This window comes from Crocodylus siamensis, chromosome 5 (assembly GCF_052110815.1).
Source record: "Crocodylus siamensis isolate JL-2025a chromosome 5, ASM5211081v1, whole genome shotgun sequence".
In the NCBI taxonomy this organism is placed as follows: Eukaryota; Metazoa; Chordata; order Crocodylia; family Crocodylidae; genus Crocodylus; species Crocodylus siamensis.
Genome location: NC_143399.1, coordinates 176881288 through 176894963, shown reverse-complemented (window position 1 = coordinate 176894963; position 13676 = coordinate 176881288). Strand labels below are relative to the sequence as shown.

The window sequence follows — 13676 nt, the reverse complement described above, 5'->3', positions numbered from 1 at the left end:
TGCTCGGGGGTCTCTAGCTGGACGGTTTTATTTTGCGATAATATTTTGCACGGTGCCTGGCTTGAATTCATTGAGGCACCAGCCCCCTGCCTCTAACATTGTGAGGTGTAGTAGGTGCTAGAGGATCCAAAGGTTTTTGAAATACACGTGGGTATTTTTCTTTCTAAGCAAAATCTCTGGCAGGCCTGCTCAAGGGAAGCCATACAGCATGCCCGCCCTCTACCTCTTCTCTGGTCTTTAGTTTGCAAATTCAAGGTGTCATCTGGAAACACTCCTTGTTTCCTTCATGGTTGCCTTATGGAAATATGAGTGCCATCTGCCGACTGAAAATGATGCTAAATATGGAATCCGGTGCAACAAAGAAGCTCTTTCTTTCATGTTAAGGTTTGCTAGGTTAAAGGTATGAGGTAGTCCTCCCTCATGGAGCACTGACAAGACAGGCTGTCACTTAAAAAGCTTATGCCTTTCTGAACAAATTAGTTTTTAAAGGTGGCATGGTCTCTTCTGCCCAACCCTCATATAGCAGGGGTGCTCAGCCCCAGGCCTGCAAGCAGATCTGGCCACCAGTGCTGTGTCATCCAACCTGTGGAACACTTGCGGGCTGTGGCTCTGCCTGGTAGATTGGCTAAGGGGTGGTGTGGGGCCCTATACCCAGATCCCTGCCAGGCCGGGGTAGAGACAGCACAGGGCTGCTGGGGCCTGATCTGGCCTGTGCACTTGCCCCCATGGTCTACCCAGGCTCCAAGGAGGGAGTTAGAGAGGTACTGCCAGATTATCACCTTTCCAAACCCAAAGCTGTTTTCTGGACACAGTTACAGTCTCCTTTTCCCCCCCACTTACTTTTCTAAAGTACAGGGCACAGACATCCTTTACAAAGTTTCCCAAAAGTTGACTTTTCTGTGGTACAGTTACTAATTGATAATGATGTCTAGTACATTGGAAATGTTAAACTTGAAGTACAGGTTTGAAAGGCAAAACTATTGTGACTTGAATTAAATCTCATTAGCATTAGAGGGTGCAGTTCCTCCCCTTCTTTTATTTGAGGCCAAGCATAATGGTTTCCTGCAACTTATGAAGTAAAAGTTCAGTCTTCACCATAAACGAAAATACACATTGCTGCCTAAAACAAACCTACAGAAGGCATATGTGGGTGAAAGAGTTTCCTTTAGCTATGATTTTGGGAAATTTCTGTGTGCATCAGAATACTGCAGGAAATGCTACAATATGGTATAGTAAAGTGGAGCAAAATAAAAGATAAAGTAAAAGGGGAGCTGGAATATGTGGACACAAGTATATGTCCATATGGCTTGACATGGATATGGGAGTAGATGAAAAAGTCTTTGTTGGAGCAACAAAGTGTATAGGAAACACATTTTGGAAAAATATGGATCAGAGGTGACCAGGTACACAATTGTAGATCAGATTCACTTAGAAAGTAGGAGAAACCAAGATAGTTTTGGGCAAGTTTAACTGAGATGAACTTGCTGCAAGGACTTAAGAAAGATCACTTGAAGGAAATTTAAAAACAAACAAACAAACAAAAAAAAAAGATATTCGAACTAGAAAACCTAGTAGAGGTCTGATAAGTTTTCCACTTCATTTGTAACCCACAGAGGCTCAGAAAGGAGAGGTCAAATTGCATAGGTCAAAGTCTATGCTCAAATAGCATAGAAAGCCTTTAAGAATAACTCTGTCTAATATGTCTGATGGAGAAGGTTTAATCTGGGTGGTAATATTTCCAAGTACTTAGTGGCAAGTTCAGTCTGTAAAGCAAGAAAATAGGCAAGTATGCAAAACTTAAGGGAAGCAGTTCAGTGAACTACTTGAACTGTGAAAAAAAATTGGTCATAAGAAGCAGCATCAAGTATGAAGCTGATCAGAAGAAAGCATCACAATCATCTAGTAGCATTGGAGCAACAAGAAATGCTGGCATTGTTTCCCTGCCAGCAAATTTCTAGACTCATGGGGAGACCCACAGGCCAGCCACAGCTTTAGAAGATAGCATAGTTACATTCTGGTTATTTCAGGTTACAGAAGGTTTACTTGTAGGTTTGTCTATATTGCAAAACCTTCTGTAACCTGAAATAGCATAGTTACCTTCAGGATAGAGGAGGAAGGGAAACTATGTGAGTGGTCAGATGTGTGATATACCATTTGCGGATTTGAAAAAGGCTCACCTCTTGCCCCACCTACATTGCAAAGTCCCTTTTGAATTGGGAACCATTGCTAATGCTTATGTTTTGAGGGGCAGAATTGACACACACGATACAGAGGATTTGACAGGATGGGTCAAAAGATTTTGACAAGATCCACAAAGCATTTGATAATTTAGCATGCACTCAGTCTGTTCAGATGGTGGAACGGCATAGTTGAATGCTGGGGGTAAGTCAACTATTTACCTTGGCAGAATAGTGGTGCTGGTGTATTCCATTCCTTACAACCATTAATAGAACAGCAGTCAGTGAGAATGTAAATTGTCCCAACATCCATCATGTTTTGGTGTGATTCAAGAATTCAAGCAAGTCTCCTCCTGTATGGGGGTTCCTGACAAGTTTGACCATTGAATTTTTTGGAGAAACCCTATAATTCCAAGTTCACCTCTTTGCCAGGAAAAGTTGGAGGACAGCCTCTGGTTAAGTGATAAGATTAATAAAAGGACCTAGCAGAAAATTTGTAAAGAGTGGTCGTAGTATGGTTTTATATTCTACATTCTAAAGAAAGATAAATAAAAATGCTGGCAGTATTATTACATAGTACACAACTGAATTCATTTATCCCTCAGTATCTTTTAAAAAGAGGTGTCAGAGGGACAGGATTTCCACTAAAATTGAAGAATACGAGTATAGAAGCTGAGGATGCTGCAACTAATTGGTCAGCTAGCATAGCAAGATGGGTAGAGTTGCTCTCCACTAGTAAGTTCTACAAGGGGAGGAGATATTTTCAAAAATCAGGAACACATCATGCCTATTCATTAGAAAAGTCACCATGTTCTAAATGGTGTTCAGTGGCTAAGTGCATGTGATCATTACCCAAATATGACTTCTACACTATTGCTTTTATATACAACCTAGTACTAGCATTTCAGCTATTCCACCAAATTTTTGTTTTGGGGGAGATAGAATAGCCTGTCCCAATTATCCAAGAGAAAAATAAGGCTGTTAGGGAAAGGCATGAGTTTCTGGCCTAGTTGTTATTCACCTAAAGTACTGTTGAAGGCCAGGCAAAGCTCTCAAGGAGAAGGGGGTCTGAAGATGTCCAACATCAAAATTGGAATTGGGAACATTGGATTGGGATTACCTGAAATAAGGATATACCAGGAGCCAAGGTAAGATCAGGAGTCAAAACCAGAACCAGGAATAGCCTAGAGTCAAACCAGGACCAAAGCCAGAGTCAGGATATACTAGGAGTCACAATCAAAACCAGAGAGCCAGTAAAAGAAAGCCAGAAACAAAAGCAATCGGGAGTAAATACCTCAGTCCCCCTGGAAAGGAATGCAGTGAGCTGGGCCTGGTTTATAAGGGCTAGAGCTGGGGTGGGGGGAGGGGGTGTTGCCTATGGCCTCAGGCTTTTGGCTGCCCTGATTATCTCATTTGGACCAGCTGAGCCCAGGGGACTCTTCTGGGCTTGCCTGTTTACCAACTACCTCAGGTAATTGGATGAATTCCCCTTAACTTCTGATTAGGAAGGCTGGGTTTTGATGTGGCCTCATTACAGTGGAAAGTAATGGAAAACTCCAAAGAGTTGGGAATAAAATATTCTAGATATATAGATGTCTATTTGGGTCTTTATGTATATTTATTTGAATTGGCAAAGCATTTAAAATTATAACCAGATAGCTAGTACCACTGGAATAGCCAGTAAGTCTTGTACAAAGTTACGTTAGATTTTTAACGCCTTTCTGCAGTTCCATTCACTAAAATTACTGTTTTGCGTGAAAATACACTAATATTGATTATTATGAAAAGATATCTTTTTTCTGATGGTATTGTACACAATGCATTATTTGCAGTTCTAGCATTTTAATATATTTATGAATGTTGTCAATTAAGTGTGTTCATCCAAGAAAACCTTAAAGTGTGTTTTATTGCAGTTGTTCACTGTGAAGATCATAGCTCTATAAAGGAAAATGTCTTTTTTCCCAAAAATATTATTGCTGCCTGAAGTTGAAGGATACCTCAGCAATGTATTTAGAAATCAGGAGGTAGGTTCAAGAAGTAACTGTTAATAATCAACCTGCACAACCTTAGATTTGCCTTTTCCTGATTGAATATTGAACTATTCAGCTATTGGCATTCTTCTAACTTAATTTTTTTGTGTGCAGTTGCTGATAAATGCCTCTCAAAATAAAGTAGCATGTATTTAATATTCAGGCATAGGGAGAGCTTTGTAATCTAAGGCTCTGCTTTTGCAATGAGTCCCATCTGCTTCCAGGACTGGGAATCATGGCCCAGGATTATTAATTTAATCTAGAAGCTATGAAATATCCAGTTGTCAAAAGTACAACCATTTATATCTGTACATTTTTAGACTTTTTTAAATGATGGTAAATTAATATTGAAGTGCTATCAACTACAGTTAGCCATCAGACTTAAATGGAAAATTAATTGTGGTGTTTCAGTGAGCAGAAAAATTTGTATTAGTAATAAGGATATTTAGAAATGCAGAAGCTCAGCAACTATTTATGTATTTCAAATATTTATATAGCATAAATGCTTCATTTATAGCCTTTTCCTGATCATGGCATGTAAGGTTAATTTTTTTTAAAGACAGTTTGTAAAGGAAAAATAAACTTTTAAAATTTTATTTCTGGCCTAACATTTTTTCAAAAATATTCCTTCCATCCCAATCTGTTAGAGATATCAGGACTCTAATATGACGACGCTTCCTTCTTTTTCCACTTTGCTTTGGAGGGTCTGCGAAAGTTAATTGGAGGTTCTCAGATTTTAAGGGCTAGGAATATTGAACAAAAAAAAAAAAAGAGAGAGAGAATTGGAGAGTTTTTTTTAACAGTCTGCACAAGTTTCCCCTCGGATTGGCAAGTACCAACAAAGTTGATTCTGAGATGCCATAATCCTACTTCTGTGGTCGTTCATAAATTCTTCCAGGAAATTATCCTCCTTTCTTCCCCATCCCCACCAAATACAAAATAAAATCAGGTAAATTACACTTGAATTTCTTATGGAAATAAAAGCAGAAACAACAAGCTTTGTGTCCTCCTTAGTCCATCAGACCAGCTCACCACATCTTCAAGTTTAAATCCGTATTTGTCTCTCTTGAGCCTCTGTATAGTCAACTCAGTCCTCCATTTAATAGGGTGATATCAGTGCCATGAACAGGCATTCATTTCTAGGAGTGGACACTTCTGAGAAATTTCCACTGCTAGAAATCTTTCTGGAGAAGCAGTGTACAGGAGGTCAGCCTGCGCCGCCTCTCTGTACCTCGTGGGGAGCAGTGGCTGTTCTCAGGGGCAGAGGAGCCCTGGGGAAAGACTCTCTGTGCCTTCCCCAGCCAGGCCTCTGGGGAATAGGGAGGGAGAAGCTCTTCAGCCCTGTTCCCAGAGCCCCTTTCCCAAGCCAGGTAGCTCTCAGTTTGGGGAAGGGGCAAAGCCCCTTTTCCCCCCCACCCACCAACCTCCAGTCCCCAGTCTGGGGAGTGGGTGAGGTACAGTGAGCAGCTGCTTCTCCACTACCCCCCAGTCTCCAAGAGCAGAAAAGAGGGAGCAGTGGAGGCAAACCATTGCCTACAGTTACCCCAGCTTGGGGAAGGCCCAGGAAGTCTGGGGAGCAGTAGGTGTCTGTTTCTCCCCTCCCCTCCCAGTCCCCAGAAGGAGTTAAGTGGCAGGGAAGAGCAGAGGCATTGTTTCTTGCAAGAGAGTCTTGCATGAGAGAGATCTTGTCGAAAGAGGAAGATCATTCTCCTAGAAAGCCTGTCTGCCTATGGAGTGTATCTCTGTACTCTTTCTGGAAAGATCCAGTTCTTTTATAAATAAAGCGTTTTACTTGCTGATGAAATATGATGAAAGCCTCTTTGGTTGTGGTTATTATCAGGAGAGCGGCCGTTCTTGTGGTAGAAATATAATACCTACACCTAAATTAACAGATTTGTTCTTCCATGTATTCTGCTGCTAGTTCAGATACTCTTGCTCAGTAAGACTGGTCTGTTGAGGAAACAAAATTGGTCCTTAAGTCTGTATCTGTGTTTTTCCCTAAAGTTATTGGGGTTGCAGGTACATTTGAGGGCCTATTACACAGCATGCATGAGTATGTTCCTTCAGCTCAGCATAATGTTTGCTTTATCATTTTTGTCTACAACAAATACAACTGTACAATGCATTTTATTATTACTTTAAAATAGTTTTCCCCTCTTCTTTTAGCTTGTAAGTGCTTTGGACGCACAGGAAGCAGAGAAAAAGTATGAATCTCTGTTAAGTCATCTGCCTCATCCACCAGCCTTCACAACTGTTAGAGTTAACACTCACTTAACCTCAGTTAAACATGTGAAAAATCTGTTGTTTGAAGAGATCCAAAAGGTTTGTGCAGGTTTATACCCTGGTTTTCAGGATAACTACAAGGATTTGGGGGTTTTTAACAGTTAAATTACACCCACTGTCTCTCTCTTATACATGTTATGGGCATCTTCTCTTTCCAATGGCAGACAAGGTTCTTTGGGTGAATCTGGTATTTTTTATTTTTTTAAAACGGGCGTTGGGAAGGCCTCGGGTTACATGGCAGCGGTGAGGAGAAAGGGGTGCACTTCCGGTTTCACCGGCTGTATTTGCCTATCGTTTGCAGTGGACCTCCACCCTGCTCATTGATTGGCCAGGGGATTCCCTGTTTCGTGACCAGCCACCGGGGGTGCACCAACCAAAAAAGATTGAAAACCCCTGTACTAAAAGATATCAGATTCACCCAAAGAACCTTAGTTGGCTAGGTCCTTAGACCAACATGGCTACAACTTGTTCTCTTTCCAATCCTGCTGATAGTGTCAAAGTCCATCAAGTGTAACAGTGGTCAGTATCTGATGCATGAAAGGAAGGCACAGTGTACCAGCCCACTTTTGTAGAAGAAAAAAAGACACCTTTTTTGAAAAGATCTGAAGAATGAAACTAACTTGTTGAAAAATGTGTCTGATTGGATCACAGAGAACCATTAGTTCTTGTGTGTTGTAATTCCATACCTTCTTTCAAGACTTTAAATCTATTAATGCAATCCAAGTACTCTTAGATTATTATTCTTAGTATTTAGCAGCACCTAGAACCTCTAGGATTTGGGGTACCTACGTACTAACGTACAAATACAGAAAGAAGGAACTGTAGTCTAGACCAGTGTTGCTCAATCGCTGGCCTGCAGAGCCATGTTCTCTGATCTGCAGGGTTTCCCCACAGGTCCAAAATTTGGTGGTGGAAGAGTGCTGGAAATTAATGCTGTCACTGCTCCCCCACTGCCAGATTTCCAAGCCCTTTGGGCCAGATGACATAACTGTATGCAGGGCTTGGGGCCAAGCATGCCAAAATTGGGGCCATGGACCAGATCCCACATCAGGCTTCTAGCCCACAGGGCAAAAGGTTGGGTACCGATAGTCTAGATGTCATAGCAGTTATATAATGAAACAAATAGTCTGAGAAGGTATGTGCAAAAGGTGACAGGAAAAAGCTGTTTTTAGGGCGGCGGGTTCCAGAAACCTTGTAGACAATAGAAAGTACCTGTGGTTTCAGGTAGTTTGGGTGGTTTCCCACTGATGGTGTAATGTTCAAAAATATTTTGATATATAGTCAATTTAGGAATTTTTTGCTTGCTTTTGTGTATCTAATGACTACTGTTATCTGACAGAAAATTAATTGGAAGATAGAAGGTACGAAGAATAGATTGTTTAGAAATGCTAGTATATCTGTAATTTTTCTGCACAGATCCAGTAGTTTTATAAATTATTGATATTAGAGGGCATACAAAGAGCTATTGCGTGACAGGAGCCCAAACAGTTCTGTAATACAAAAGCAGTTGTTGGTACTCCCTTGACTGGACTGGCATCACAAATATTTACAGATTTATTTAGAAAGGAGAAACCCTGTAGGAAATGCAGACAGGCTTCTAGTTATATGAGATGGAAAAAAATAAAGAACTTTCTAAAAGTCTAGGATCAATTCTAAAATGGCAAGCCAGAAATCAGCTCTTCTGAATATATTTGCACAACTAATTCCCATATCAGCCAGCATCTTCACAGGTCCTTCCAACTTGAAATCACTATCCACAGACATGTCAAATAAGGAGGAAGTGCACATGAATACATTAAGTAATATGTTAACATGTCTACCTGATGATGACATAGCACAAGCCTGTTCCCAAAAAGCAGACTTTATGGATACATGAATGCTCATTTCCCAGCTTCTGTCACTTAAAGTGATTGTTTTGCCATTTGTAGCTACAAAGTATGAATAGTCAACTGACTTCTGAATGCAACATAGTACTTTGTTTAAAACCTACTACCTGTGGTCTAATAAGATTTTTCGGTTTCTGTTTTAAATTTAACAGCAGTTTAAAGGTCTTAATGTTCCAATCCTTGAGCATCCAGAACTCCAGGACATTTTGCTAATTCCTGTCATTGGACCCAGGTAATGTAATTTTTGGAATGACAACCAGTTTGTATTACTGAGTTGCAGTGCAGACTTTATTTCTGATCACTTACTATACAGATTAAGATACAAGGCCTGCTATTTGTCTTAGACACCATGCATATTTGATTTTTAAAAGATGCAACACTCATTGGAGGGAGTTCTTTCCCCATCTGTGAAAGTGAACTTTTTAATTTATATTTCTATTCCCATGGAAGAGTTTTTCTGCTGCTTAACTGACATTACTGTTGAGGGCTAATCTACATTTCATAACTACATCCACTCTCCAAACTATGATCTTACTAAGTTTGTGTCAAGTGGTCTTGTAATCCAGCTGGACATTAAGTAATTATAGTGTGTACATGCTGTGCATTATACTATAGTATTTGCTATCTCTCTTTAACATGTACTTCTACTTTGCTTGTTGTCCTCTACTAATATTAAATCATTCTCTACAGTATTATTTCTAAATATACTATTTATAATTGTTAATAAGCCTGAGCATGCTCTCCCATTAGCAAACTTTTCATAGTTGCTGATAAAAAAAGTTCCTTGCAACCTGTTAAAATGTTTACTGAAGTAAAAATACATTGTATATACTAAATTTTTAAGTCATGTTTTGTGATGATCTGGTTGAATATGAAGTGGCTACTAACAGAGAAAAGGGTAGGGATTATTTCTGCGTTCATATATAACTAGATTTTGTATTTGCATGTTGTATTGGTAGCAGCAGCACTTTTTCAAGGAAAGGCTTACTTATTGGTATTATTTTTGTTTTTATCAGTACTGAACATATCTTAGAAATGTAATATACAGTATACAGATATACCACCCTGCAATAGAAATAACACTTATGGACTGAAAGGTTGGGGTTTTAAACTTTTGAAATAGAATGACTTTAGTAAGTTTTTGTAAATAAATGACCTTTTATATCTGCAGGAAGGATCTACAACAGCATTTATCTGAGGTCATTGTTGGAGCCCAGTGTGGGAATGCAGTTCTCCGTGGTGCACATGTCTACGTCCCTGGAATCATCTCTGCTTCAAAGTGTAAGCATGATTATTCCAGTATAGAGAAGGGGAAAAAAAGACATCCATTACTGCTGAAAGTTTATAGCTAGTTTACCGTGTTTTTGATTGAAACTTAAGGGTTTTTTTTTTTCATTTTACAAGGCACATAAAATCGTGAATATTAGTTCTCTTTAGCTCTGCTTTGAATTTGCTATATTTTTTAGATTCTTCCATTTCTAAGTGGGAGAATTAGTGTTCTCTAATATATTTCTACATTTTTCCTGTTTTGACTTAATTTTTTTTAAGGGCCTGTTTTTAAAGTGAAAATTAATTTGACAGATATGAGAAAAATTATTGTTTTGCTTAATATCAAAGGTAATACTTCTGTAGATTTTGTTATAAGCTAGAATAGTGACTAGTAAAGTAAATAGTTATCTTGGATAATTGTATATTTGGCAGTACTGAGGATTGTCATATTTCACTCTACGCAGAGGAAAATGTGGTGGCATAACAGATAACTCTGGATCATAGGACACTAGGGCCTAAAGGGACTTCATATGGTCATCTATTTCAGCCCACTGCTGAAGGCAGGATCATCCCTGATGAAACCATCCCAGCCAAGTGTCTGTCTAAACCCTAGGGAACCTCATTTGATACCTCCTCCCAGCTATTGAGGACCATTTGCTGAATATCATGATCCAACCAGTTAGGTATCAGACAGTACTTTCATCTAGTCTGTGTTTCCTCGTTAATAGAATATTGTGGGAGACAGTGTCAAAAGCCTTGCTGAAGTCAAGGTATACCACGTTCACTGCTCTCCCCTCATCGACAGAGCCTGTCATTTTATTTTAGGAGGAAATCACATTGGTCAGGCATGGCTTATTCTTGGTGAGTCCATGCTGACTGTTCCTGATCACCTTGTTTTCCTCTAGATGCTTCTCAATGGATTCCTTGAGAACCTGCTCTATGATTTTTCCAGGTATCAAGGTCAAGCTGACTGGTTTGTAGTTCCCCAAATCTTCCTATCCATTTTCAAAGTTGGGCACTACATTTGCCTTTTTCCAGACATCTGGGACCTTCAGTATCCTTGGATACATACCATCTGACCCTGCTGACTTGAAAGCATGTAATTTGTCTAAGTAATCCCTGACATGTCCTGTGACTATTCTAGGCTGTTTGTCTCCTTCCATATCTCTGATGTCAACTGCATTCATCTGGTAGCTGTTGTTATTTGTGAAAACTGAAGTAAAAAAGCATTAAATACTTCAGCCTTCCTGGCATTGTCTGTGGGCAGTTTGCCTCCTGCATTCCATAAGGGGCCCATGGAATCCCTGGTTTTCCTCTTACTTTTGACATACCTATAGAATCCCAGTGTATTGCCTTTTATGTCCCTTGCCAACTGCATCTCAAACTGTGGCTTCCTAATTTTATCCCTGCATGCACTTATACTTTTTCCTAGTACCATGACCAAGTTTCCACTTTTTATAGTATTCTTTTTTGAATTTCAGCTCCTTGAATTGATCATTATCTAGCCAGATTGATCACCTGTTGCACTTCTTCTGTTGCATCAGGATAGCTTGGTTCAGTGTACTTAAGAGAGCCTCCCTAAAGTGCGGCCAACTCTCCTGGACTTTTTTCCTTCTCAGACTTTCCACCCAGGGGATCCCACCCACAGGTTCCTGAGTTGGTTAAAGTTTGCTTTTCTAAAATCCAGTGTCCTTATTTTGGTTCTCTCCTTCCTTCCTCCCTTTAGGATCTTGAACTCTCATTTTGTAGTCAGTATCAGCCAAGTTACCTTCCACCTTTACAGTATCAGTCAGTTTCTGTTTCTGAGCAGTTAGTCGAAAAGAGCTTCTCCCCTCATTGGCCTCTACTGTCTGAATCAAAAAGTTATCCCCAGCCCACTCCAAGAATTTGCTGGACTGTTTGTGCACTGCTGTATTTCCCTCCCAACAGATGTCCCAATAATTAAAGCCCCCCATCAGAACCAAGTTCTGCAATTTGGAAGCTTCTGCCACTTGTTGAAAGAATGCCTCATCCACCTTCTCCTAGTTTAGAGACCTGTAGCAGATACACACTATGACATTTCCACCTGTTGCTGTCCCCTCTGGCCTTTACCAAGAGACTTTTAACAGGCCTACCTTCCATTTCATACTGCACCTCTGGACAAGTATACATCACTCTTATATATAAAGAAACACTTCCGCACTTTTTTACCTCTCTATCTTTCCTGAACAGCTATACCCATCTATGACCATAATGTGAACTATCCCATCACATCTCCATAATCCCAGTTGCATCATAATTTTCTGATTGTACTAGGACCTTCAATTCTTCCTGTTCATTCCCTATACTTCTCACATTATTTTGTAAACATTTGAAGTGTCTAACTGACTGAACTGTCTTCTCCCTACAGACAATGCTAAGATTTCTATTATTGCTTCCCCTTACTATAGCCTCCAGGCTGTTTACTTACCTCTAGCCTTTTGTCTCAATGCCCAAGTGAACTTTTTTACTCTTTAACACCCACCAGTGTTATCAGGTGTTATTGTCACGCTGGCAAATAAAGACCCATTGCCAGGTACAGACATTACACTTTTACCAGTATAAGTGATCAGAAACTAGTCTATACCCATAACAAAACAGAAGTTTGGCATACATAAACTGGTTTAAAAATGGCATAACCCAGACTAATATTCCTCCACCCACCAAAGGTCAAATGCATGTTCTGTTTGCTAGCCGTCTTAACTACACTGCTTGCAGAAAACTGTGCAACTTAGATCTATTCCACCTCAAGCTTTTTGAATGTCTGTACCTAGCTACTGATTCATGATTTCTTAAAATCCTAAAAAATCAGAGGTAAAGCAGAAAAGACTTTTTTTCCTCTTGAAAAGAAAAAAAATCTTCTATCTTTTAGAAAATAACACCTCCTACTTTATATACTGGAGAGTGCTTAGTGTTCGCTTGCATATTGAATCACTTTAAAATATTTATGTTTTCTTTAAAGTTCAAATGATTTTTGTTGTATAATTTTGGATGATTCACCTTGTTATCATCATGGTAGTGACTGTTGATCTGTTAACTGAAGAGATATTTGTTAAAAATGTAAACACATTTTAGTCCCAAGTTATGAAAGCTATTATGCCTATGTTCAAACCGATCCCCACTCAAGAAAGCAAATAAACACATGCTTAACTTAAAATGTGTGCATAAATCACATTGACTTGGATTGCTTTTCTGAATCCAGACTTATGAGGACTCAAATAAATAGCTTCAGCATATTTTAAACTGCTTTTTGTACAAACACATTACTCAGGAACATGCAAAAATACCTTCTGAACAAGCTAGTGATTCATAATCATTGCTGCTTATTAACAAATAACGTCAAATAAAAGTGGGAAAATATGTTGAATAAGACTTTACAAATACTGCACAAAAAGAGAATGCAATTAGAGGGCATGCTTGTGGCCACATACAGTAAAGCCTTGTACCTAGAAACAGTACTTAGTATAGAAGGTATAATTAGGGGAGGGCAGGGAATAATTTGTGGACCAGTATTTGGTCATTAAAAAAGTTGCATAGATAAGGAAAGAGCTGTGATCAAAGTTTAGTTTAACAAAATAAGTTGTTAAATCAGAAGTTAAACTTTAGGCTAATGGGTAGCCAGTGTAACTTCCTAACGGATAAGAAAACAGGAATACTGAAAGTACAACAAAAATTAAGCATATTTTCTAATTTTAGATTTACAGAGACCAAGTAGATGCTAATAACATGGTGTCACATAGTTACACCCCAGGTTCAAATAGTGTTATATTTAGTTTAATTTAAAAACATTATTTAACTTTGCATTATTTCAAATTTTTCAGTGCGTAATTTTGAATGTTTCTGCACATAATTCCATGGGGTGTACATAGTGTCTTGGTATTAAAAACAGCCCAAGCAGAAAATTATCTAGTGTAGAAGTGTCTTCTAGATACAGGAATTGGTTGTAAATATAATATTTTTTAAAAGTTGTAAGAACATTTTTCCATATTACAAGGTTAGCCCCCCAGCAAGTC

The 13676-nt window shown here is 39.1% G+C and overlaps 1 protein-coding gene across 7 annotated transcripts in view; it reads left to right on the top strand.

Moving 5' to 3' along the window:
- Window positions 1-13676, top strand: part of NSUN6 (NOP2/Sun RNA methyltransferase 6) — a 39906-nt gene that overhangs the window by 599 nt on the left and 25631 nt on the right. For 3 of the 7 annotated variants that reach the window (XM_090047245.1, XM_090047243.1, XM_090047242.1), the window contains 4 exons: window positions 4091-4201; window positions 6374-6529; window positions 8529-8608; window positions 9548-9657. In XM_090047245.1, coding sequence (XP_089903371.1) covers window positions 4127-4201; window positions 6374-6529; window positions 8529-8608; window positions 9548-9657 — 421 coding nt within the window. In that variant the 5' untranslated portion in view covers window positions 4091-4126. Of the gene's footprint in view, window position 1; window positions 4202-6373; window positions 6530-8528; window positions 8609-9547; window positions 9658-13676 lie in introns of those variants that run through there. The other 4 variants (XM_090047249.1, XM_090047248.1, XM_090047246.1 and 1 more) reach the window with 3 other exon arrangements.